The sequence below is a fragment of the Chelonus insularis genome, unplaced genomic scaffold (genome assembly GCF_013357705.1).
Source record: "Chelonus insularis isolate UGA/USDA-ARS -01 unplaced genomic scaffold, ASM1335770v1 contig_269_pilon, whole genome shotgun sequence".
NCBI lineage: Eukaryota > Metazoa > Arthropoda > Insecta > Hymenoptera > Braconidae > Chelonus > Chelonus insularis.
The window spans coordinates 27,730-52,939 of NW_023276456.1; the positions used below are offsets into that span (position 1 = coordinate 27,730).

General features: G+C 30.7%; 4 protein-coding genes and 1 long non-coding RNA gene across 9 annotated transcripts; 3 read left to right on the top strand and 2 right to left on the bottom strand.

Moving 5' to 3' along the window:
* Nucleotides 1–85: 85 nt before the first annotated feature.
* On the top strand, nucleotides 86–2,362 carry mah (mahogany). Its single transcript, XM_035080132.1, has 8 exons — nucleotides 86–387; nucleotides 449–569; nucleotides 660–772; nucleotides 862–994; nucleotides 1,067–1,311; nucleotides 1,375–1,581; nucleotides 1,650–1,934; nucleotides 2,019–2,362. The coding sequence occupies exons 1-8, from the start codon at nucleotides 252–254 to the stop codon at nucleotides 2,360–2,362; spliced, it is 1,584 nt and encodes a 527-aa protein (XP_034936023.1). The 5' UTR covers nucleotides 86–251.
* Nucleotides 2,216–3,181, bottom strand: purple (6-pyruvoyl tetrahydrobiopterin synthase purple). The gene is made up of 3 exons (XM_035080131.1): nucleotides 2,979–3,181; nucleotides 2,822–2,901; nucleotides 2,216–2,760 (listed from the first exon to the last, which is right to left on the bottom strand). The coding sequence occupies exons 1-3, from the start codon at nucleotides 3,038–3,040 to the stop codon at nucleotides 2,459–2,461; spliced, it is 444 nt and encodes a 147-aa protein (XP_034936022.1). The 5' UTR covers nucleotides 3,041–3,181; the 3' UTR covers nucleotides 2,216–2,458.
* A 159-nt stretch (nucleotides 3,182–3,340) lies between these two features.
* AP-1sigma (AP-1 complex subunit sigma-2) lies at nucleotides 3,341–7,426 on the top strand. 2 transcript variants are annotated; one of them, XR_004690133.1, is made up of 6 exons: nucleotides 3,341–3,461; nucleotides 3,538–3,716; nucleotides 3,795–3,903; nucleotides 3,991–4,128; nucleotides 5,950–6,615; nucleotides 6,791–7,426. XR_004690133.1 is itself a non-coding variant. In XM_035080127.1 (5 exons), the coding sequence occupies exons 1-5, from the start codon at nucleotides 3,459–3,461 to the stop codon at nucleotides 6,833–6,835; spliced, it is 474 nt and encodes a 157-aa protein (XP_034936018.1). In that variant the 5' UTR covers nucleotides 3,341–3,458; the 3' UTR covers nucleotides 6,836–7,426. The 2 variants fall into 2 exon arrangements, 1 of the variants encoding a protein (XP_034936018.1); XM_035080127.1 differs by lacking the exon at nucleotides 5,950–6,615.
* Nucleotides 7,427–7,776: 350 nt separating this feature from the next.
* On the top strand, nucleotides 7,777–24,774 carry LOC118065084 (diacylglycerol kinase theta). Of its 4 annotated transcripts, none has more exons than XM_035080138.1 (17): nucleotides 7,777–9,151; nucleotides 12,937–13,016; nucleotides 13,957–14,065; nucleotides 14,161–14,378; nucleotides 14,780–14,942; nucleotides 16,043–16,186; nucleotides 17,727–17,861; nucleotides 17,964–18,101; nucleotides 18,221–18,338; nucleotides 18,549–18,736; nucleotides 18,814–19,029; nucleotides 19,237–19,546; nucleotides 19,633–19,934; nucleotides 20,134–20,419; nucleotides 20,495–20,651; nucleotides 20,745–20,852; nucleotides 21,440–24,774. In XM_035080138.1, exons 1-17 carry the CDS (start codon nucleotides 9,013–9,015, stop codon nucleotides 21,533–21,535), a joined length of 2,907 nt encoding a protein of 968 aa, XP_034936029.1. In that variant the 5' UTR covers nucleotides 7,777–9,012; the 3' UTR covers nucleotides 21,536–24,774. The 4 variants fall into 4 exon arrangements, with proteins under 4 accessions (XP_034936029.1, XP_034936027.1, XP_034936028.1 ...); XM_035080136.1 differs by having other exon boundaries at nucleotides 22,261–24,774; XM_035080137.1 differs by having other exon boundaries at nucleotides 20,140–20,419; nucleotides 22,261–24,774.
* LOC118065085 (uncharacterized) lies at nucleotides 12,446–18,648 on the bottom strand. The gene is made up of 4 exons (XR_004690134.1): nucleotides 18,526–18,648; nucleotides 14,232–14,402; nucleotides 13,922–14,057; nucleotides 12,446–13,042 (listed from the first exon to the last, which is right to left on the bottom strand). It is a non-coding gene; the product is annotated as an uncharacterized lncRNA (long non-coding RNA).
* Nucleotides 24,775–25,210: the final 436 nt, after the last annotated feature.

Below are 25,210 nucleotides of genomic sequence, written 5' to 3' on the forward strand. Positions count from 1 at the left end.
AATAATTATTTCATCAATTATCTTATCTAGTGTCATTGATTCTTATTTTGACTACTAGAAAATATGTTTACCATTAATTTTTAAATTAGAAAATGAAGTGTGTCTGTCTTGTAGGTCTTCTCATACTCTCCCGCCATGAGGAATCATTCACTTGTACTTAATCATATCATGTTTCATGCCGCAAGAAGAACCGGTTCGTCGCAGTTAGATATTTAACAGGAACAAAGTTTCACATATTGGCAACTCTAAACATGATTACTGAAAGGACTTTTTTGCTAAAAAATCAAGTGAATTCGGGACTTACTGTATTGTTTGCGACTTTGTGCATCATAGATATTTTTGGAGTGTTTCCTATCATTGCACTACCTCATGCAATTATTCAGTGTGGTAAACATTTCAAATTGATACAACTTTTATAATCCAGAAATTTCTAATGAAATATTTTTAGGACTCTTGGGTATTCCTCTAGTGATGGTTGTCATTTTTCTTCAAATTTATACAGCATCATTATTAGGAAAATCATGGATTATCGCCACTTATTTAGATCCTCAAATAGCAAGAAAAAATCGGTAAATTTGTTTATATTAGAAAAGAATAAAAATTTTAATTATTTAATAAATTAGTGAATCACTATATATTGAAATTAATTATTGCACTAGATATCCTTTAGCAGCCGTTACAGAATTAACTTTAGGAAGAAAAATGCGAACATTAGTGACATTTCTTTTAGATTTAACTGTTTTTGGTTGTGGAATTCCAAATCTTTTAGTTGGTAAGTTCTTAAGAACTTGAAAAAACTTTTATATTCTGCATTTACTTTATTTCAAGTAAATAAAACATAAAATAAAATTATATTTATAGCATCTCAAAATCTCCAACTGTTCGGATTGAAAGTTTCCAATAATCAATTTGATTTGTCTTTTTGCTATTGGTTGCTTGTTGTTGGAGTGCTATTGTGTCCGTTAATGTGGCTAGGAAGCCCTCGAGATATGAAGTTTGTTAAATTAGTTATTAAATGGATGAATAATGCTAACTAGAGTAAATTAAGTGAAAATATTTATTATAGATCTTTAGCAACATGCTCTACATTAGCAGTTATAACTACATCAATATTAATATGGTGGGGAATAATTACGGATGATAGAACTCTTGAAACTATTCCTGTACCCACAGCACCAACGTGGGACAAATTTATATCAGGATATGGCATGTTAGCATTTCAATTTGATGTCCATCCAACTTTAATGACTATTCAAGTAGACATGAAACGACCCAACGACATAAATAAAGCTGTTGTTTTATCGTTTTTATGTAAGTTAAATTTTAACAAAGTTAATTTATAAGATTTTTTAATAACTTTATTTATTTTCACAGTTAGTGGTTTATTATTCGGAGTAACAGCAGGATTATCAGCGTGGAAATATCAAGGAAGTGTAACTGCTAATATCCTTCAAATATCACCTCCTGGACTTCCAAGTCGAGCTGCAATACTTTTTTCTGCTTTGCAGCTCATTTTTTCGAGCGTAATAGGACATGCTGCTCTTTTTTTACATCTTGAAGATCAACTCCACGTTCGAAGAAGTTTGTAGTATTTTAATTTTGCGTTAAAAGTTATTATTTTATATTTTAAGTATTATATGTTATTTTAGCATTTGGGTGGAAACGTTGTGCAATGAGATCAGCAGTAGTATTTTTAGGAGTAGCAATAGGTGAATCTGTACCACGTTTTGATATTGTAATGGCTTTGATTGGTGGAACTCTCACTGGACCACTTGTTTTTATTCTACCTCCAATTATGTATGCTCGAGCTAAACGTCTGAAAGAAACAATAAGCAATCGAATAGCAACACCTGAAATATTTTCTGCTACTGAACGACGTTATGGTGAAGATTTGGTTTCTGACCCTAGAGCACATTCACAGTCTATTTACTACGGTATTCCAGAGTACAACAAAGATCGACAACGTTTTTGTTATGTTTATTATAATAATAATGATAATGATGATAACGAATCTTCAGACCTCCTTTCTGAAAATGAAGACAACGAAGAAAAGAGTGACGACAATAATTATAATGATAATAAGCTTATAATTGAACAAAATGCAGAAGCAACGACTTCATTCATAGATGCTACACAACCAGAGAAATTATATAAGACAAAAACTACACAATCATTGATTAAAGTGGAAGTAAACAGATTTAATTTATTTTTTGAACAATTGATGAACTGGTTCGGTTATTTTGTTGTTATAATAGGAATTCTTATCACAATTTCTTCCACATATATCAATATAAAAAATACTATCAAGTTTGTGAAATTTACACCACCATGTATTATCAATGCTTCCGCTCAAATGTTTTAAATAATAAGAATTCTTAAACTTCTTTATTTAAAAAAATATTTTAAAATCATGTTAAAAATTAATTTTTCTCTTTTATATCTCCTAGATTACCATTCATTATGTTGAACGAAGAAAAATACTATCATTTCCACGATATGAAACAGTATTTTTATCAGTTTCAAAAACTTTGACCTCATAAAGTAAACTAGGATCAGGCATTAGTGTTTTTAACTCATCGAAAATGTAAATAGCTAAATTTTCAGTTGTACTAACAGTTGTTTTAAAGTATGGAACATCTTGGTCAAGATTTTTATGGTCTAATTGTTCCATCAATACCTTTTTCATGTAACATTTGAGGTCAGTAATATTCATAACCATTCCTGTAGTTGGATTAACTGGTCCTCGTACTGTTACTTCAACTGTAAAAATAACATTTATAATGTTTATAAAAAAAATTTCTAAAATATATCAAGATATTACCAGTGTAATTGTGGCCATGTCCCCATAAGTTATTGCATTTTCCATAAATAGATTGATTTTCTTCATCAGTCAAATGTGGACTAAAAATATTTTTATTAAATTATGGAATTATTCAGAACAAGTATTGAATAAAATCTTTATTTTTCTTTGCAACTACCTGTGGAGGCGATGAGCACAAGAAATGGACTCTTTTCTTGTTAGATATGCAATTGGACTCATTTTTTATATTTTAACAATATTTTTTTGATCTGTTGATTAATTTGAAAATTTTAATTAATATTATTTAACAAAAATATTATTATTTCACTTATTGATTGAAAATGAGAAAAATGAATACTTTCAATGCCATTTAAAAAACCATTCTCACGGAAATGGCGCTGTTGCGTATGTTTCCTTTCTGAACTATTAATCAATAATGCAGCAGATATTACAGAATTCTATTCTACTAACTCTGGATTGATAAAATAGATTTATGAATATTCACTGATTGAGTCAAAAATTTTTATTGCATTTGCTATCTTTATGTTTACATATTTAGTGATTTGATGGTTTCTGATGGCGTGGACGGTGGTAATTTAAAGATTAGATAGTTAATATTAAATTAGTATTTTTGTGTGTCAAATACAATCCTCCAAAGATGGTAACTACTACAAAATATATTTGCTCATTTATTAAATAATACAGAAAAATGATTGCATGTATATTATTACTTCCAGATGCAATTCATGTTATTGTTCAGCCGTCAAGGAAAATTACGGCTACAAAAATGGTATGTAGCACACCCAGATAAATTGAAGAAAAAAATCACGAGGGAATTGATCACAACTATCCTTGCTAGAAAGCCTAAAATGTCGAGTTTTCTTGAGTGGAAAGATGTGAAAGTTGTCTACAAAAGGTATTGTTATGACTATTTTCAACAATATTTCTTAGTTATGTTGAAGGATTAGTGTTTTTTATGTAATGTTTTTTTCAGATATGCTAGTTTATATTTCTGTTGTGCCATAGAACAAAATGATAATGAGCTACTAACGTTGGAAATTATTCATAGATATGTAGAATTATTAGACAAATACTTTGGAAGTGTGAGTAGAATTATATTTTCAATTATTATATTAGTATAAAATAAATTCTCTAGCTAAATCAAATAATGATACTATTTTCATAAACAGGTTTGCGAGCTGGATATTATATTTAACTTTGAAAAGGCGTACTTTATACTGGATGAGCTTCTAGTTGGTGGAGAAATACAAGAAACAAGTAAGAAAAATGTTTTAAAGGCCATCGCAGCACAGGATTTACTGCAGGAGGTTAGTTATGGCAATGTACCTTTAGAACTATAATTTCTTTAACATGAAGTTTGTCTTGCAACACAAAATAATATGCATAATGGATTTCTGAACCAAAAATCAAATGGGTTGATAACTGCTATAATAATGATAATAATTAATAGCATAATGATTAATATCAAAATAATCAGAAAAAAATCATAGAAGGAATAGAAATGCAATAATAATTATTTATACAATTTATTAATTATTACTTTATAGTTGCAATTTAATTTTCAATTGAAATGGAGTACAATTAATTAATTTATTTAAGAAAAACTTTTTTTAACTATTTTAACAAAGAGATATTTTATTATGCCGTAGAGATCTCTTAATTTATTATTAAAGAGAATAATTTATACATTGGATTAATTCAAAATATTTTATTTTTAATTTTGTGTCATAAAATTTTTCAAACTACTCAGCTTTTAAATTGGAGTATATTTTTTGAAACATTTACGATTAAATATTTGAATTAATCCTATATTATGAATAATAACAGATTTGCAATATTAAGAGAATAGATATTAGTAAATTGAATAATTATCATTTATCATATTTATATACATATATTAACTTTAAATGAACCTTGATGTATTGCTATTGTGTGGTTACAGTCACTTTTTATATGTGTTGTTACGTTGTATGCATGAAGTATATGTATGCATGAATTATGTATCACTGTGATCATTGCAGTAAGTAGTATAACTCAAGTAGAAGCTTGCCAAACTATATTATTCATGTTTTTAACAATCTTTCAATAGTGAGAAATTAATAAGTAAATATTTAAACTTTTACTCCTCTACACAACCATTATACCGAAAAAGTTTGAAAGAAATTGTGTTGTCAATTTTGATTGGTTTTTATATTATTTATATATTGATCATAAAAACTATTATTTCTTATAATTAGTTATTATTTAATCAGTATAAGTTCAATTATACTCTATAGAGCAGCATGCAAACAAATAATATCAAGTATCTATTAAGAATCAGTTTTTACAAGATTTAATATATTGAAGAAAAAAAAACGATTTTAGACACTTAGTATTACCGATGATAACAAAAATATCTCACAATAATGAGCTTTTACTTTTACCGTTAGTACAATGGTTTTTGCCTTCATCGCCATAGATTTATTTTAGTCCTTATTTATTTATAATTATAATAGTTCTAATTGCAATGTTTATAAAATTTCTATCCAATGATTATCATCAGTTAGAATGTAGTCATCTAGTCGGAGTATTATGAACAAAAATATAAATCTTAGTTGTAGTAACCGGTTGATACAAGAAAATCAAATCCAAATCGATTATCAAATAATACTATTCAATACATAATGTACAAATGAAAAAAAAAAAAGCTTAGAATTATTTATTTAAATGAAAAAAAATGCTGCTCTATTTATTTAGTATTAAAATAAAATCATTTTTATGTACATGTACGTTTTTTTTTCAGTCTTAAATAAATTTTTGTTTGTTATTTTCAAGCTTGAAAATTGATGTAAAATGTCTTTAGTTGTATAATAATTATTTTCATTTTTATGTTCTATAAATGATGTATATATGAGAATGGAATTTTCTTTGATTAGATAGCAATTACGAATCGTTAATTATAGTTGATAAGCTTCCTGGAATTTAGATGCGTCATTTGCCACAGTATGGCAAGGCTTTAAATTATGTCGCGTTTGATCTGCAATAATAATTATGACTGTGAGTTAAATGTAGCGAGAAAGAATTGTTTTTGTTTTAAATGGAACGAGCACGTAGAGAAAACTAGTTAGTGTTTATTTTGTTTGTGGAAGGATGAAGCTGTTGAAGGTGCTCTACGGGAAATAGGGCTTTTGTAAGCGCATCTACTGTTGTGTGTCCCTCCTACATCACCAAACTGAACATCGAGATCACCAACTTGCCAACCAAATCATCTGCCTGACGATGCCATCGCCCATCTCAACTTATTTCGTATTAAAATTTGAAAAAAAAAAAACAAAAACTGAAATTCCATTAGAATACAAACTACCTGCCAAAATATGTGCATTTTTTGCATTTTAATTGCATTGTCTGCGTATAAAAATCGTCATATTTTTGTATAAACTTTATGTTTAAGAAATGATAGAAATATATAAGTATATTTTGCCACTAAAACTAGTTAATTAAGATTGAACGATAGACTAATATGTATATTGTGATAAAAGCGATCAATTACCAACCATGTGGCTATAGTTATAGGATTTAATATATTGATGGCAATAAAAATCATATAACTTTAATAAATAAAACATATAGGAAAATATTCTAGTTATTCTTTTAATACTAACTATTTTTTAAGCTTGTATCCAAACACTTTTTTGCACTTTTTTGTATTTATTAAGTGTTGTAATTATTTCAATTAATATAACTGATTAATGAGTCATATGAAAGGGATTTTGATCATCATTTGAAGCTGCCAGAAGATTTTATTTACGAATTAGGTACGTGTTTTTTTAGTTTATACATATATTTTTGTTAACGCTATTAACAAAATTAAAATGCAGCATCAAATTTATTGAATCCCTTTTCATATCGACGTAACAAGAATTTAATTATATTCTTTTATATCATTCATTATTAGCTTCTAATTTTTCTTCATTGTTTTTTATGTTTTAGGAAGAAACTCCTCAGGGATTTTTTGAAGATCATGGGCTTGGATAATCAATACTTTAAAAATATTCTACATCCCACGACCAATTACCTGTTGGAGAGGTTGTTCCATCACACTCATCTCTTATTACTTTTTATTTAATAAAATACCTAGGTACTTAATAAATTCTTCATTTTTTAAAGCATATGAATTTTATAAAAGTAAGCTTTTTGAAATTCAAATTAGTTCCCAGTTATAAAGATACTATGTTCATTATAATTAAGTAAATAATGTAGGAAATATTTTTACGTATTGATGATATTAATTAGATTAAAACCCGTGAGTAAGCTGTGTGGTACTTAATAGACTCTTTATGAATTATTAATACTTTAAAGTTGATCTTTTTTTTTGTTAATGTTCTTATGATAATAAAATTATATAATCTGTACTTAATTAATGATAAAAAAATATGCGAAAACAATAATTAATTAAATATTAAGTAACTTATTAAAGAATGGATATAATCTATTTATTGTGAAATTTGTGAATTCTGGTAAGATCAAAATGTATTAAAATATAAAAAAAAAACATGGTTTATGCTCCGTCCACAACGTAATGTATGATAATACATAATAATATGAATAAAATTCTCTGTAGAAGTAGAAGTTAATTTGTTTAATAATATGAGGAATTATTGTTATGTTAGTTTAACTCATAACTTGATTTTATGTTTTCATGATAGAATATTATAACGTTTACTTTTCTGTTAATATAAAAATCAATTATTACAATAAACTCATTTTAATACATCAAGGCGGTAGTGATTGTAGAGATTACAGAAATGATTTAATATATAATGCCATTGAAGGACATTCAGCTGGAAAATATAGAATTATTGAAGGCTTAAGATCTTTTATCTATAGAATAATTCTTATAAGCGCGCGCAAGAATTGCGCCAAGTCTGCGCGTAAGTTCTTTAGGGAAAAACTCATGCACACGCGCACGAGAAAAGTTCGCATTAACGCCATGTCTTCATCACTACAGGACTTTTATTACTTCTGATAAATTTAACGATCATTGTTAATAATTGTGTAGTGGATTATGATTAACTATTGATTATTAACCACAAAGCAAATGAAACTAGAACATCTGAGTCTTGAGTGAGAATAGACGAATTTTAATTGAAAAATATACAAATAATAAAGACATTTTATAAAATATATTAAATATCATGACGCTCCCTTAAAAAAAACAACAATAAAAAAGCTCATTGTGAGGAGGAAAAGAACAGGGATTTTGAAAACGTTATAATGTTGGAGGGATGATAAATGATTTGAATGTGATGGGGATTTGAAGGGAACCTAAAAAGAGAATTGGGGAAGAAATTGACTTTGAGCAAGGTCATTTCGAAGGGAAACCATGAGTATTACTCTTGTCACGTAGAGTGACACGTGGTGGACAAAGCGCTGATACATAGTGACAAGTGTAAATCTTCCTGCAAGCTCAATCCAGGTATCTAGAACACGCGGGGAACTAAATGGACAAGCGCAAAGTGATATGCGCTCTGAGAAACGAATGATGCGTCGGCGCGAAATAGTGTGACGTCTTCCTGATGGCGTAAAGTGTAGAGGAGGGACTCCGTGCTCGTGGCGTGTCGATAGACTCAGAGAGTCGTTGGGTTGACGATAGTGTAGTCGTGGTGTGGTGATAGCAACGCATGGTGAAAGCTAGTGGCATTTAGAGAATCATCAGGCAGCGTTTGTAATTCAAAATTGTGTAAAGAGTGATATCAATAAATAGCTCCAAATAAATTATCTTCACTGGATGATCAAAGGGTAGTTTAAGCACAATACGCAGAAGATTTTTTTAGTCAAGAAGAGCCATAGATACGAGCGCGCGCACATCCTTTGGGGTGAGCTTGAGAGCTTGTTGGACCCAAGCGCCCTCCATTGGCACTTGCAGATGTCACATCGCTGTTTTGAGACACCCCGCTCCGCTTGACGGATGCGCAAACATAAACCTCGACACTTAGCCAAGTAGTGATGGTCAGCTGTGTAGTGAGCACAACAAGGCGAGCCTCCAGAAATGCGCCTTAGGCACAGTGAACTCGTGAAACGGGAGTGCCCCTGGCAGCGAAATGTTCGCGTACGGTTTCGAGATAACATAGGCATGTAATGTCGCGCAAGGCGCCCTACGTAGCTTCACGGTGAAAATCTGGCGTGAACGGCGCCGCGGTGGAACGGGGAACATGGCGTCGGGCTCGGCCAGGACTCCAGGCAGCCACGGGCACAGCTTTCGACCAAAAACGTTCCACAAACCTATGATATACTGCCATAGCTGCTCTGACATGCTTTGGGCCTTCATAGGGCAGAGCTACATCTGCGAAGGTAAAAAAATCTCAACTTATCTCTATTTATTTCAGCAAGTACTCCAGAGACTCATTACTTGAATTCCTTCACCACTCTCTTTAGAGTTCCTACTTCACCACCTACTGTTTCATTTACTTCTTTTCCCTTGTTACTTCATACACCAACACCCTTGGGATTCTTCAAGAAAACTCGCAACCTCGTTATAAAGCTTTCAAAGATTGAGTCCTTTGTTCCTCACGAATAGTCAAAGAGCGATAATACCTCGGGGATGATGCGCATTCTCTTCAGGTGCACCCACGAGGGTATATTTTAGAAGCATGCAGAGTCAAAGCAACATTTCCTATATGTTTCAAGAGCATTTTTGAGAATTATTTTAGAGATAATGATCCCACACAAGATTCTTTTCATCAACTTGAAAATCAATTTCTTCTTTAATTACAGATTTTTTTTTTATTTGAAATTATCTATAAATACACTTGAACTACTCCTCCATCACATATAGAGCACACACTCAGTTAAAATATTATTTTTGATAGACATTCTTGGAGTAAAAAAAATGTTCTATTTTTCTAATTATTTTTTTCTACGTTCTCGTGACATAAAATAGAAAAATAGTAGTAATAATAAATAAATATTATTGTTATTATTATCATCGTCATCATTGTTGTTGTGATCGATATCAAATATTTTAACTCGTTTTTACTTTCTACCATCATGCAATACATTTTATCCTTGTTCCTCATTTAGTTTTTATTCTCTTCGAATTTTTTTCAATAGTATTTTTTAACCGAGTGCGCCTGCAGAAAACAGGGTGAAACTGACCTCCTGCACTCCAATGAATGAAAAGTATTCATTGAGCGCTCTGTGTGTCTGTAGGTTTCTGGGTTACTGCCTAGAATTACCCGCGTATTTATCAACATTTTTTTCTACAAATTTCACTTATTTTCTCTTCAACTCTAATAAAAAAATTCTACAATGCAATGGACATTTTTTTTTTTTAATACCAATTACACTTTCAGAGTTGACCTTTTGAATAACAATTAACAATTTATTTCTACATGAATGTAAGATTTAAGTATAAAATACCAAGGTAAAGGAACGTGTATCGATAAGACATAAAAAGAAATTAAATCAATATTAGGAGTAAGGCCAGAAGTAAAACAAAGATCCTAGGTAAATATTTATGCTAGAATATAATTGTCTTTGAAACTAAATTAGGGGGTTTAGAAGCTTATAATGGACTTGAAGATTATCAGAAAGTACTTCTGGTCATTTTTGTGTTGAGTTGTATATGACTTTAATAGAACGTTAGATTCTTATCATTAGGTGAGTTAGTGTTGATCGTGTACTTGATGAACACTCGAGCTTTCATCGGCGGGAGAAAAAGAAACGTATAGAGCAGAGGGCAGTGGTGTCGCTGAGCTTTTGCGAGCATTGATCGTCGAGGTGGGGTGGTAGTGGTGGGATGCTCGACGACCAAAGCACAAGAGAGCAAGCGAGGTATGATGGCCGGGTCGAGAGGGAAGTAGAGATGACAAACTTGTGGTTACAAAAACGTTCAGAAGCATCAACAAGATCATAACTTCCATTATTATGAATGATGAAAAAAAACGTATTGAATTTAAAATAACTTTTTTTTTTAAAGCTTCAATGCTATTCAAATGGTAGTTCTGATATTCATTGAAACAATTTCAGTATCCCACAGGATTTCCGATTACAAGCGCACAAATAAGTTGGATGTTGCTCTCAAGCAATTGCGACTGATGCGGGGCGAAGGCATGCGTGGCCTCATTTCGAAAGAAAGCTAAGAGAGTAGAGTATAAACTTGTGCAAGTGAAAACTGGAATTCTTACTACGAAAGAGATGATGATGATGATAACGATGAAGATGAGAAGTAATGAGAGGTGGATAAAAAAAGCTAAACGAGCGAGAAAAAGATGATAATAATAGTAATAACAATAATAAAAGAAGTAGCTTAAAAATTCCTGCATGTTTTTCCTCTTGTTACTTACTATCTACTGTTAACCCTCTCGACATACACCTCTTGCCTCAAGCTTCTGAATCTTATTCACATTTCAAATACTAAGTGTTCCTACGGCGTTATATGACGTCAAATGCTTCTTGCACTACCCCATTTCTGCTCTCAGGGGATAAGTATGTATGCGCGCAATTGTTCGAAAAAATAAACAAATTTGTGAAGAGGAAGTAGGTAAACTTTTTAAAAAATTCATCAGTGCAATGGAGAATGGTCTTAGTCATGTTTTCCTCCTTTCATCTTATCCTTTTATTCTCATTTGTTACTTATACTCTGATGATGGACGTTGCTGCTGTTTCTGCTACATGTACACATTCATAGAAAGCACTTCATTCATGTTTACCCAAAGGAAACAAAACAGACTCGCGAACGCAACGAATGCGCAAACTACTTGTTTAGTTGAAGGTAATGTTGATTGTATGTATAAAGACCGTCATGGAGTTTGTTGGCAACAATTGACATTGTTTCAAGACAGTCAACAAGAACCAGCGAAAAACCTTCGTTCTACCTACGTCTTATTGGAATTTTCACTAATGTCCTACTCTAACAACTATTTAAACCTTTTTTCCAATCTTTATTCATATGCTTCACTGTAAATCTTATTTAAATAAATGCCAAAAATATAAATTGTCCTTTGCCCTTTAAATGTTTTTCAGTAATTAAATCTGTGAATTTATATTGATATGTACCATTATTCCAATTTAAATATCAGCTACTTGAATTTTATATTTGTTTTTTTTTTCATCATAAAAAATATTCAGGTTGATCAATCGTTTTGCATATACAACTTATGTATTATTTTCTAAAGATTATATACATTGCATCAATTATTCAAAAGCTGCAATGAGGCAAATATTTATACTGAGAATATTTAACCATTAAATATTTTCCCAGCAAATAGAAAATTGTTTAATATATATTAATACTTTGTCAATTAATGAATACTTAATAAGAGATATAATTTTATTATCAACATTTATTTGTTAAATTAAAAATAAAATCATATTATAAATATTTCTATACCATTATGGTAAATTATCATTGAATTATTTTTTAAATAATTTTTTCTCTCAAAAGTTTTTCAACAGTGATGAGAGACATTTTAATTAAGAACTTGCATAAGTCGATTATATGAAATATTATAATAACAATTAATTAGCAAAGAAATGTAATTGTTTTCATCATTTACTTAAAGTTGATGAAATTTTAATCTTTCTATTGCCCTTTAACCTTTCGACACATATTTTTATTTAGTGTCTTTAAGCTTCACTCAATTTCAACAGATTTATGCAGCTGAAAAGTTGCTAGAATAACTGACAGGAAAAAAAGTGCGTGGCTTCGAAGCATGGTTTATTTTAAAGTTTACCGGAAACGTATAAACCTCTTAGTGGTATATATGAACGTCACGAAGTTGCGTGTTGTCATCCAATGAGTGCTATTGTTCGAAAAATAGAGCGACGTTATGATAAAATTTTATTCGGATTTGCAATGAGTACATGCAAGAGAGAAGAAATAAATAGAAAGAATAAACATATGCCACAAATGTTGTCGTTGCTTTATATTCATATGTCTATTCATGAGTTTCATATTAACATTAATCGATTGTTCGATTTAGATTTTACATTAACTCATGATTTAAATGAAATGCTTCATCCACTTGAAGAGAATTGCATCAACTCCAATTCAAACTCCTTCTTCCTTATAGTTCTTTAAGCATACTTTTGTCCTACTAACTCAATAGAACTGATATAATATTTTTTACTTGCAGTTTGTAACTTCGTAGTGCATGATCGCTGTCTCGGGACCGTCGTGTCTCCCTGCTCCAGCATCGCGGCAAGCCTCATCAAGGTATTTATCTCTTTTTTGTCAATACTCTATTAAAATAAAATTAATTTTATTATAAAAAGTCAGTAGTGTAATAATTATAAATTTTTTTTGTATATAAATACCAGAGTGGTGGTATAATTATAATTAGTAAGATTAAAACTATAGCTTTATAATTTGAATGTCTGTTAAATATTTTTCAATTCATACATTTCACTTGTTTAAGATATAAGTCGTTTTAATTATGCTGCCACCACTGTTTTTAATTTTGTTCTTTATGATTTTTTCATTACATAGAAATATAAATTTTTTAATTAAGCTGTTAGTTGAAAAAAAAAATTATTCCTACATGAGCTTTCATGTTTTGTTGAATAACAGAGAAAATTTTTCAAAGCTTAATTTTAGCAGTTTATTTTCAATTCACTGAACACAATAGCATAATTAAATTTTTGTACCTCTAGTATGTATACAGCTTTATGCGAAGTGTAGATAATTTTATTCAAGAATATCTATATAGCTAAGTATATTGCCCACAAGTGCAAGTATCAAGCTATTGTCGAGGTTTCGGTTAAGTCAAGAGGGTTACTATCGACCTGAATTCAAGCAACTAAAAACTCAATGGAATATTCATTCACTGAATGAATGAAACAGTGACATATGAATGAATCATTGGGCAGTTGCATCTTTGTTCAACCTTTAGAGATATTGATAATATGCAATCCTTTAAGTGGTTTGTATTTCAAGGGTGTGATTCTACAAGTTTACTAGGTAATCAAGTAGTAAAGGCTACAGTAGATAGTGCCCTCAATTGGTCGGACAAAGCGGATTGAGCTCTTATCAGACTAATTTATATTCAATTAACAGCTTAATAATTACTCTAATAATTTCATACATTTGATTTTTTTATAAATAAAATTATTCCATAGTACCATTTCATATTTTCAATCAATTCTATTTGTTGCAGAACCCGGTTGCACATTGCTGGTCTGAACAGCCGGTACACCAGAAGAAAAAATTTTGCAATGTTTGTCGAAAACGTCTCGATGATACATCTCAGTCTTTACACTGCGAAAGTGAGATTTTTATAATAAATTATAAGCTCATTTTTATGGCATAATAAATTCATATTAATTAAGTTATAATTGAAATTCACTTTAAAATATTTCAGTTTGTGAATATTATGTACACACGGACTGTCAGGACTTTGCGGTCGCAGATTGTAAAGAAAATGCAACATACCTGCCGGAAAAAGACTTGAGGTCAGTGAAACATACGCATCACTGGCGTGAAGGAAACCTCCCTACTGGTTCAAAATGTACTCTATGTAGAAAGAGTTGTTCCACAGAGTGCCTATCTGGATTCCGATGCGAGTGGTGTGGCATGACGGTAATTATTTTATTTTTCTTTATCCTGAAAAGAATAAACAATTAGATGCATTATAATAAATAATAATAAGTTTAATTATTATCTAAAACAATAGCTTCAAGAGAACGAAATTTATTTTTAGAAGCTCTTGAAATTATTTATAATGATATAGAGCTTTTCATTCACCTCTTACTAATAACCTAGTTTAAAATTAAATTTATTAACACTATTAGAAAGTTGTTAGGAACATTACAAGAAGTTGATTGAAGTAAAAAAAAAAATTTTTTAATACCAAAAAAGTAATGAAAAGAGTAGATGATTTTCGTAGAATAAATAATGATTTGATTTGTTGATTTGTTTCTTAATAAAAATAAATTTATTTCGCAAAGTGGTAATTAATTGTCAATATAATTTGCTTTTAGTTGCATGCCACCTGCTTTGGAAATCCAGCAGTTTCACCAGAATGCACCTTTGGAAATCTAAAACCCATTTATTTACCACCGTACGCAATCAGTATCCCGCGTACAGAGGTGCCAATGGAGGCAATTATTGGTGTACAAGTGCGACGTAAAGAAAATTCAACACGTAAGCTATTAATAAAATTTATTTCAACCATAATTTTTAGTTGTAGTCTTCATATAGACCATTAATCACGGAATAGAACCACAAATTAGTTTAAAAAAAAAATAGCTCTTTCTGTCAAGAAATTTAAATAACATTACCAGAAAGTTCATGACATGTTCAACAAAATATATATGTAATTGTTAAATGGTATTAATTTGTGGTGAGTTACGTGTTAAAAGTTAAACAATTATTATACTCGCAAAGCATGCTAAGTCCAATGAAACTCTTTATTTACTGCTTATTGAAAGTTTAACACTATTTATTAAATGAATAATTATCACAAGTTATGATAAACATATATGATGACACTAGCAGTCACACGGTTTATCAATCAAAATCACCACTTCCATGACATGGTCAGTAAATATTCAATATTATTTATATTTTTTTTTCTCAATCGCAACTTTTTATTCTACTTTTTATTTTCTCGACGTCACATTAAAATATTCATCGAGTCAGGTTTGTGTAATGTATTTTGTCTGCACGGTCACCCTGAAATTTAATACATGCTGAGAAATATCGTTGAAAAGTATTATATATATATTTTACATTTTCCAACTTTGTCTTCTGAAAAATTCATTTTCTGTGTTGTCATGTTTCATCTTAGAACAATTATCTCTGCTCCAATAATATCTTGTGCTTGCAGCTCGTAAAAAAGCAAATATGGATATTCATTTCTGTTCAAGTTATTTGCATTGCTGCACGAATATCAGATTCTTCCTAATCTGCAGTTATTCGATTAATCACAATATTTGGCAAAGAGATAGAAATAGAATTAGAATAATTGTTTTCAACTGAAACAAATAAATCATTTAATTAAAGAGTCAACGATATGTAAAATCCGCGCAGACGTACAAAAAATTATTTTAATGTTCATTCGATAAACAATTGAACTATAAATAATGACACCGGTTTGATACAAAAATCATTACACCGTTCAACAGTATCTACACATAACTAAAAAATATTATTAAATAAAAGTAGGAAATTAATGATGAAATTATTGAATAAAAAAAAAATTATGACGAAATTCGGACCATCGTTTTGCTTCTTATTTGAAGATAACAACGGAGAGCAATTCGATTTTGCTGAGAGCGCACGAATTGGGGCGACAGGTCATCTGGCCGAAGCTTTCAGACGCCTTTCACTAGTTTTTCCACGTAGCTGCCATGGAAATTGTCATGCTTCCCCTCCTTATGTTCGAGGTACCTAGACTTTTAACCATCGTCGTGCAACTGATGTGTTTGTGAGCATATGAATCGCGAATCTTACATTGCATCTCAATCGTTTTATCCAAACCGATATTATGTTTAATAAAATATGTGGCATTGTAAAGGATTTTTTTTATTCCTACATATTCTAAATAGAGCACAATATTTGGTTTTGTTTTTTTTTTTATGTCATACCTGTCTTTTTGGAGTGGAGTAACGAGTAGCTTGGCTATAAATTATATTTTTTTGTGACGTTAACAAATTTCATCAATTTTTTTTTTCTTTTTTGTTTATTATAAAAATCAATTGTCATTTTTAAAACATTCATTTTTATCACAAAAGAATCTTATTTTAGCTGAATCACTGTAGTTGATCACACTTTTTTATTATTTCATAGTGCATTTAAATCAACGTTTATTCAATCATTTAATAATTAATTTTAAAATATAACATTTTTATTATTAAAAAACATCATTCAAACAATTCAAGAAAAATGGTCTATCCAATAATAGATATTCATTTAGTTTCTTTGAATTTTGATTAAATATGATTTTTCAATGTATTTATTTAATTAAATTCACTGCATATTTGTAACAAACTAGAGCTTACGATGTTTCCTAGTGTTAAGAGTAGCTTGTGATAATATAATACATACCCTAGAATGTATTGTTCTTGAAAATTGTCTTTATGCTACAGTGCTGTCATCACTTTGAATATAAAAGGCTCTTGTGATTCATAACATTTATTCATAAACCCCTATACATGTTCTCAGGTAAATGTAACTCAATTTAAATGACTAGCTGGTTATTTACAGACTTTTTAATCTCATCCTAGAACGCGTTCTGGAATCAATAACTTGAACATTGACGAGCATAATAATACATAGATTTATGCCATCAAAAGCCGTGTGTTTATCGTCTTCAAAGTTTCTTCATTAAACGTAAACGCGGCCATTCCAATTATTTATTTATATACTTTTGTTATCGTCAATTTGATTTAGCATGTTTGTATTTGACTTCTTTTGCATGAAAAGCTATTCCATCTCACCGGATGAAATGCGAGATTTTGTGGAGCTTAACAAAGGTATTATATTATTGTAGAAAGCTTTTTTTAGTTGCTCATGGTAAGGGAAATCGAGCAAAAATAGAACGTTGAATGAAATTGGTGCATATTTGAATCTTTCGATACTCACAAATGCTAATTAACCTCATTCATTTGCTTTTCCTTTCAATTGTATATAATTTTTCTCTTTTATTTATGATTTTAATTGCAAAGTCTAATCTAACAAAATTAAACAGAAGATCAATAAAAATGTCAAAATAATTATATAAAAATATTAAAGTGATAAAATAAAATATTGAAATCATTTTAATATCATTTATCTCATAAATTTATCGTTGACTTTTTTAATCTAAATCATTTTCCAATTAATTTATGCTATGTATGCTAAATAAATCCTTTTACAGCTGTAATTAATTTTTTGATTTCTCTTTTCCTACACCTAGTCATTGATTATTAATTTGTTTGCTTACAGCAAGAAGTACATCGGAAGAATTCAGCAGTGGAGACACGAGAAATCGCGACAACGATGAATTAACACAATCGGCAAGCCACAGTAAAGATTTGAGATCCCCAAAAGAAAAAGATGATAAAGAACGAGGAGATGAAGGTGTGATATTTTTTTATTCCTCATTTTATAATCGTCTTTTTTGTTTGTTAATTTTTTTTTAAGGATTAAATTAATAGAATTTTTTAATATCCTATCATGCAGAAACGATAAAAGTTTACGATGGCAATTTATCCATGAGAAGAAAAATATATCGGGTAATCAACGTGCCTCGTTCAGCGACTACAGCAGAGATTCTTGCAGCGGCTCTTAAAGCGTATCACATCACGGAAGTACATCCGGGTATGTATTCACGTGAAATAATCATATTTATAATCTCATCAAGTATTTATATTGCTATTAAATTTTTTAGTGAGTAATATCTTTTAAATAATTTAATATGACGAATCTCATGCTTACAGGTTCTTTATATCTAACTGATTTGTATGCACCTGAGGAAACACAATTGTGTGATCCAACGCCTGTGCTTAATTTGCATCGTAAAGAGGGCAAACGCCGTGGAGTCATCCTACGATACAGGTCAGTAGATTAAAAAAATATTATTTATTTCTTTACAAAAGCAGTAATTTATAAACAGAAAATATTCTATTTTTATTATATTCTGACAAAAGTTATTTTCAACTGTCTTTCATGATATTAATTAATATTTCATCATAGAAATTTGTATTTTTATTTAATGAAAAGCTGACCTTAATTTTTTACTTACATCATCCATTTAATTTTTTACAGAGATGAGCCAAGCGGTGAAGTTTGTGTTTATCCCGGTAAACTTCAAATCCCACAGCCTTACTGTATGGTTCAAGTGAATGATAGGACAACTGTAGGTGATCTTATTCGAGAAGCACTTCAAAAATTTGGTCTGAATGATTTCAACTTTGACGATTATCGATGTAGTGAAATCCTCATGAATCGTGGCGGTAAGTTGAGCTAAAAAAAAATTTCTCGGTTCTTAAAATAGAAAAGATAATTAATGGAAATGTAATTTTTTTTTCAGGCGTGTCAGAAAGAGTGTTAGATATTGATGAGAAACCCTGGGAAATTGTCAAGCTATTGGGAAAAGATTCGATCAGGCTACGAGAACTAATGAGATTTTATCTTCAATTGAAGCAGGATCCACACGGCCCTAATCTCGCATTATTTGTTGGAAATTTACCACCAAATTCGAGTGAAAAGACATACGAAACTATGCTCACTGAATTTTTGGGACAAGGTAAATAAACAGGACAGTTTTATTTAACAAACTCATAACAATAAATCATAACAACAACAAAAAATACATTCACGTTCACATCTACTTATTGAAAATAATATTGATTGAAAGCTCTACTTTTTAATCGAAAGCAAATTACTCGTAAATTTATGAAATAAAATCGTAAAAATATTTCATTTTAATAAATAATTTTTGGCTAATTTATAGAGAATAAATTTTCATCAATCGGACCAATCTATTATGAGTATGGATCGATGGTGATAATTTACGAAGACTCAGAAAAAGCAGTACGAGCTCTGTACTTACTGCGAGAAGTTAAATTCGATGATAAACTGCTTCTTGTTATGCTTCTACCAAGTATTGAACCAAGCATGATACCATCAGGCGTTCAGCCATTATTAGTATTTGTCAACGTCAAATCAGGCGGATGTCAGGGTCTCGAATTAATTTCCAGCTTTCGCAAGCTCTTGAATCCCTATCAAGTATTCGACTTGGACAATGGTGGTCCACTACCTGGGTTAGTTAAAATATTAGATCATTAATTGTACAAACAAAAACGATTAGACATGAAATATTAATTGCTATTACCTTTTTTCCCAACAGATTATACGTTTTCCGACACATCAGGAATTACAAGATATTAGTTTGTGGCGGTGATGGCACAATAGGATGGGTATTACAGTGTTTGGATAATGTAGGTCAAGACAGTGAGTGCTCATCACCGGCATGTGCTATTGTACCTTTAGGAACAGGAAATGATCTTGGACGGGTTTTATGTTGGGGATCTGGATATACTGGTGGTGAAGATCCGTCAAATCTTTTACGAGATGTTATTGACGCTGAAGAAATTATACTTGACAGATGGACTGTAGTTTTTCATCCTCAAGATCAAGACGAATCCGCTGGTAAAAAAATATCTATAATTAGTATTTAATCGTTCAAGAATGATTTTTATAATCGAAAAGAATTTGTTTTTTCTTAATTATTCGTTAATCGTAATTTGCTCAGAAAAAATAATATGTTCTACTATTTAATATTGTACAAACAATTAAGATGGACTTGTGGTGATTGAATAATTGATAGAAATTTTTGTTTTTTTGTCAGGAGCAGGATCTACAAGTGAAGATAATTCTCAAATGTTTGTCATGAATAATTACTTCGGCATCGGAATCGATGCAGCTCTTTGTTTAGACTTTCATAACGCAAGAGAAGAAAATCCAAACAAATTTAACAGTCGATTTCACAATAAATCGGTTTACGTCAAAATGGGTTTGAAGAAAATGGTTGATAGAACTTGTAAAGATTTACAAAGAAAAATCCGATTAGAAGTTGACGGCAAATTGGTGGAATTGCCACCTTTAGAAGGACTTATTATTTTAAATATATGGAGGTAAGCTTACTTTTCTTAAACAATCACTAATTTCTTAAACATCATTGTTTAATATTATTTTATTCAACAATAAAGTTGGGGATCTGGAGCAAAACCATGGGGTGAAGATAGAGATGAACAATTTCTCAAACCAAACCATTTTGATGGCAAGTTGGAGATTGTGGGAGTAACAGGCGTTGCACACTTGGGACAAATCCAATCTGGTTTGCGAAACGCTCTTAGAATAGCACAAGTAAGTGTAACAAAAATCTCATATTCTACATAATTTTGCTATAAATCTCTTGTGACTTAACAATAAAAATATAACATCATTTTTACTCGATAGGGCGGACATATAAGAATTTTTTTAACTTCTGATACTCCGGTACAAGTCGATGGGGAGCCTTGGACCCAAATTCCAAGTGAAGTTGTCGTACTCAAATCCGCATTGAAGGTAATGATTCTTACTTATTCTCTCTTTTATTCATTCTTTAGTTTGATACAGCAATATATTCTGAAAATAGTTATTTTTAAAATAGATAGTCACATAGAATTTATTGAATGGACTTCCTTTTTTAACTCTCTCACAACTTCTGTTTATTGCAGTAGACATGAATCTCTTTATCGGTTATAAACTTGGTAGTTTTAAAAAATTTATTTTAATTGACAATATTTTGTATCGTAAAGTTTTTTAAGAGTTTAAAGTTACTGAAGAATATTATAAAGATGACTTAACTATCCTAAATAATTGACTGAGTTTTGAATGAGTTCGAAAAAACGATATAAGTTGATGAAAATATTGCTGTATCGAAATAATAGAAGCACGTTTAACCAAATATTTGACTTATGCACGAATGGTTTTTGAAACGCATCCGGACATTAGTAGTAGTGAAAATATATTTTTAACGTTTCGCGGCAATTTTATTTGAGAAAGCATAAACTTAAAACTGCCAAATAGTCTGTCAGCGCATGGGATCCTTCCCTACCAAGACCCCAAATCGCAATCTACTAATATCTTCCTTATTCCTTTGTTCACTTCAGGCTACCATGTTGAAGAAAAATAAGATCAAGCGTCGAAATACAGAACCGACGATTCTACCCGCTAATGGGGAGGGGGGCAAGTGCACGGAAGAGTAAATCAGCAAATCAGCGACTAAAAAAACTAGTGTGGGTCATTTGAATAGCTTAAATCAATTGAATAAAAGAGAAAAAATTTTAAATAAAAAAAAGGTTTGCAAGCTCTGCCCTAGACTCCTCCGTGCACGCGTGCGTTCGTACATGCGCGCATAGTGCAAAGAAAGGGGAGTTTCGGACAAGGCAGACCTTTCATACGGTCGATCCAGCAAGTTCCCAATGCATGCAATCTCCTAATCAGTATCTCAGTATCTCAATCTCTTTGTTTCCCCTCCTATTCTCTTTATATATAAATATATATACACATATATATTTACTATCTTCTCTCACTATCTTTGTCCATTCCAAAATACCTTTGTCCTACGCAGTTTGAGCTTCTCGTAATATATATATATATATTATGCATCTGTGCATATTTTCTATACAATTTATCTTAAATAAGCGGGTATTCATATATGCCCATGTAATTCTTCCAGTCAGTATTTTTATCTTCAAAGTAGGAATCTTTTATCCACGTCTTGCGTTACTATTTTATATATTTAATTATTATCAACTATATTTGTTATTATTAATTATTACGTACCATCATATTTTTATTCAAACAATATTCTTTATTATATCGAGTTCTGAGTTGTTTGTTGCAATCGGGTTGTCATTTACTTCGTCATTGGCACTCAATTATTATCGATCGCTCCTTTGTGCATCCCCCTGATCCTGTCCCTTCCTAGGCCACGATGCTGAAGAAGACCAAGGGTAAAATGAAGCGACGAAATACAGAGCTGAGCATGCCGCGGTCACTTCAAGTAACATCTAACGATCCTGATCCTAAAGTCTCCTGAGTGGTACACGAGTTCTTTACTGCCCTCAACTATTCGTTATGGATCGTCCGATGTTTTTATGAATGTGCCGCCATTAAATATCGAAGACTAATCGGCCTCCAACGTCATCAAAAATAGTTGAGCTGGACTCTTTGTAGTAGTTTAAGTACTAAGCAAATGTGCTCTGAAAGAAATAGAATGACTTATGAAATTTAACAAATACAAACTATGAAAACAAAAGGAATGAGTTTAAGTAAGATAGCCGACGTGTTAGATAAAATTTTATAAATAATTTGTAAAAATTTATCAGCAACTATTGAAAGTGCTAAGGTGAAAATGAAATTTTTGTTCTGGCGTCAATAGAAAGAAAAAACAATAATTATCACCTTTAAATGTTCACAATCATAGCACAGTATATAAATATATATAAATAGTCAATCGAATATTTTTTTAGTAACTCTTCGATAGGCCGTGATATATCACGGATATACGAAAAAAATTGCACAAAGATTGACATGAGAAATGTAATTATTAAAATTAAATGCTTATATAAAGTTGTTTTCTGCATTTATGTTTTTGAAGAATGTTAACTATTCAGAATGTGATGATTATAGAAAAAAATAAAAAAAAGATGATCTGTATTGTATAATATTATGTTTTGTGTGATTAAGTGAAACAATTGTCAATCAACCAAAAATTTACCACAAAATTCATGGCAATTGCCACGATATAAAAAGAGAATTAAAAAAATAGAGTTGTTATCGATATTAATGATTAAATTGAATGAATAATATTTACAATTAAATATTAACATATTTACATACTACTGTATTAGTATTAAATTTTCATTTATGATTGTTGTTAAATTTGGCTGCGGGGCAGTCTGGAGTTCACAATTAACGGAAACCAGTCGCAGTCGATTTTCATTAGAATTCAATCAATTGATTATCATTTATATTTATTTATAAATTAATAAAATATCAGTAGAAAAAGTTCTTTTTTCAACGACCGCAGGCTCGGAATCTTTACCAATTCATCTCTGAACCTTGCCAAGGTAATGCAAATAAAAGAAACATTAATTGGAAAATGTTACTGAGGTGATTTGGTAATGCCCGAATATAATAAAAGGGCAAGACTCTTATAAACTACTGAATAAATCAATTTAATCATGTAGATTATAAAAGTCACTTAAATAGAAAGAACAAATAGAACATATTCTACTTTTATGTCACAAAAAAAGCAAATACATGTACAATTCATAATCTATGCCAAAGAAAAATTTTTAACGTGTTCACTTAAGTTGTTCTGACACGTCGCGGTTGTCGGCATGAACACAGTCAAATGTAAAACCAAAATTACAAAAGAATATTAGATTAAAACTATTTGGACGGTACTTACAATGTCCCAGGGTGATTCTGCGGCACAGGCACTGTGAGTCAACCATGGAACGAGCACCATCGAGACATTTAGCACGTCCTAATTATATTTACCATATAGGCTTCGCGACGATGAATTTTGTTCGATTTAACGAGTGTGTGTTGGCATTATTTGATTGAGAGACGATTTTAGGTGCCAAACAAGATGTAAATAATAATATAATTGTAGCTGTAAGATTAATATGACGATTATTGTAAAGTTAAGAAAGTGATGTCGCATGTTAATGCCAAAATGGGTGTATAAAATATATAAAGAATATACATACATAGAGGATGAGACGTGTTGATCATCTGAATGTCAAATACAGTTCATCGAGCATTACTGTAATGTGTAAGGGACTCACGTGGGCTGTGTTGCGACGCTTGGGCCAGTTTAATTGAAGTGCAAAAGAGAATATATGCCTTCGTTATGTAGAAAATTATGAGAGTGTGGGAGAGAAAGAGCGAGAGTGTGAGTAAGTATGAGCGGAAAGTAATTTAGCGAGAAAAAGAGAAAAAAATTATAAAAAGTCGCAGGTGACACAATATGCAGACACCTAGTTTGTGTTATAAAAGCGCTTGTAGAACGCGCTCTTGCACCTAGTCCGACTAATCCCGTAGACTCCGCTGGATGTCTTAAAAAAATATTCATTGAAACCAAAAAAAAAACAAGAAAAAAAAATTATAAAAATGAAAAATAATATTGAAAAAATAAAACTTACCAAAAAAACCAAATTAAAGTGGATGCCATCGTATCCGGATGATCGAATGGCATCTTTTCTCTAACCTGCCGTATTTGTATGTGGGCTCAGTCACTCATACGATTCATCCGGTTTCTTCGTATGATTGGCACATTTACGGCAGATTGGCGATTACGTTTGTTAATTTGACCAAACTGTAATACTGTAATACTTGCTGTTGCTATAAAAGATAGACGAATAATAAGCTATGAACAATCTACGTATAATAAATGAATGTATGTGCTACAAGATAAAATATTTACTTGTTATTCTTTGTGATTTTCAATTCACTTTATCCTTATTCAACTTATTTTTATTACCCTTTTTATAGTAACTTTCAACTTCACAAAAAATGCAAAACCCTGAAGTACAGATGTCATCTAATTTTCATGTGGCAACTCAAAGTATCATTTATAAAGAATCATAATATAATCAAAAAGTATTATACCACATCAAGAGTCCTTTAATTTTTACTAGGGTCACGCAGTAATACGGGACCATATGTGCAAGCCCAAGGAAATTTATTACATCACCCAGTAAAAATGCTTAGACGATAAAAAATTTTTAAAACCCTAAAAATTCGAATGGGTTACCCATTGGATTTTTATCGGGTCCCTCAGTAAATTTTACTGAATGCTGAAATAAATTTTACTTATGTTACACATCAAATTTTCTTTGATCCAGAAAAAAGGATTTTCAGTGAAA

Excerpts from the sequence above, each read along its gene's own strand:
- LOC118065084 (XM_035080136.1), top strand. The coding sequence starts at position 9,013 with ATGGCGTCGGGCTCGGCCAGGACTCCAGGCAGCCACGGGCACAGCTTT. Across the intron at positions 9,152-12,936 it reads GCAGAGCTACATCTGCGAAG|TTTGTAACTTCGTAGTGCAT; the intron begins GTAAAAAAATCT and ends TTTTACTTGCAG. Across the intron at positions 19,030-19,236 it reads CACTGAATTTTTGGGACAAG|AGAATAAATTTTCATCAATC; the intron begins GTAAATAAACAG and ends GCTAATTTATAG.
- mah (XM_035080132.1), top strand. The coding sequence starts at position 252 with ATGATTACTGAAAGGACTTTTTTGCTAAAAAATCAAGTGAATTCGGGA. Across the intron at positions 388-448 it reads TCATGCAATTATTCAGTGTG|GACTCTTGGGTATTCCTCTA; the intron begins GTAAACATTTCA and ends AAATATTTTTAG. Across the intron at positions 1,582-1,649 it reads TCAACTCCACGTTCGAAGAA|CATTTGGGTGGAAACGTTGT; the intron begins GTTTGTAGTATT and ends ATGTTATTTTAG.
- AP-1sigma (XM_035080127.1), top strand. Across the intron at positions 3,904-3,990 it reads TAGACAAATACTTTGGAAGT|GTTTGCGAGCTGGATATTAT; the intron begins GTGAGTAGAATT and ends TTTCATAAACAG. Across the intron at positions 4,129-6,790 it reads CACAGGATTTACTGCAGGAG|GAAGAAACTCCTCAGGGATT; the intron begins GTTAGTTATGGC and ends TTTATGTTTTAG.
- purple (XM_035080131.1), bottom strand. The coding sequence starts at position 3,040 with ATGAGTCCAATTGCATATCTAACAAGAAAAGAGTCCATTTCTTGTGCT. Across the intron at positions 2,902-2,978 it reads TGTGCTCATCGCCTCCACAG|TCCACATTTGACTGATGAAG; the intron begins GTAGTTGCAAAG and ends AAATATTTTTAG. Across the intron at positions 2,761-2,821 it reads ACATGGCCACAATTACACTG|TTGAAGTAACAGTACGAGGA; the intron begins GTAATATCTTGA and ends TTATTTTTACAG.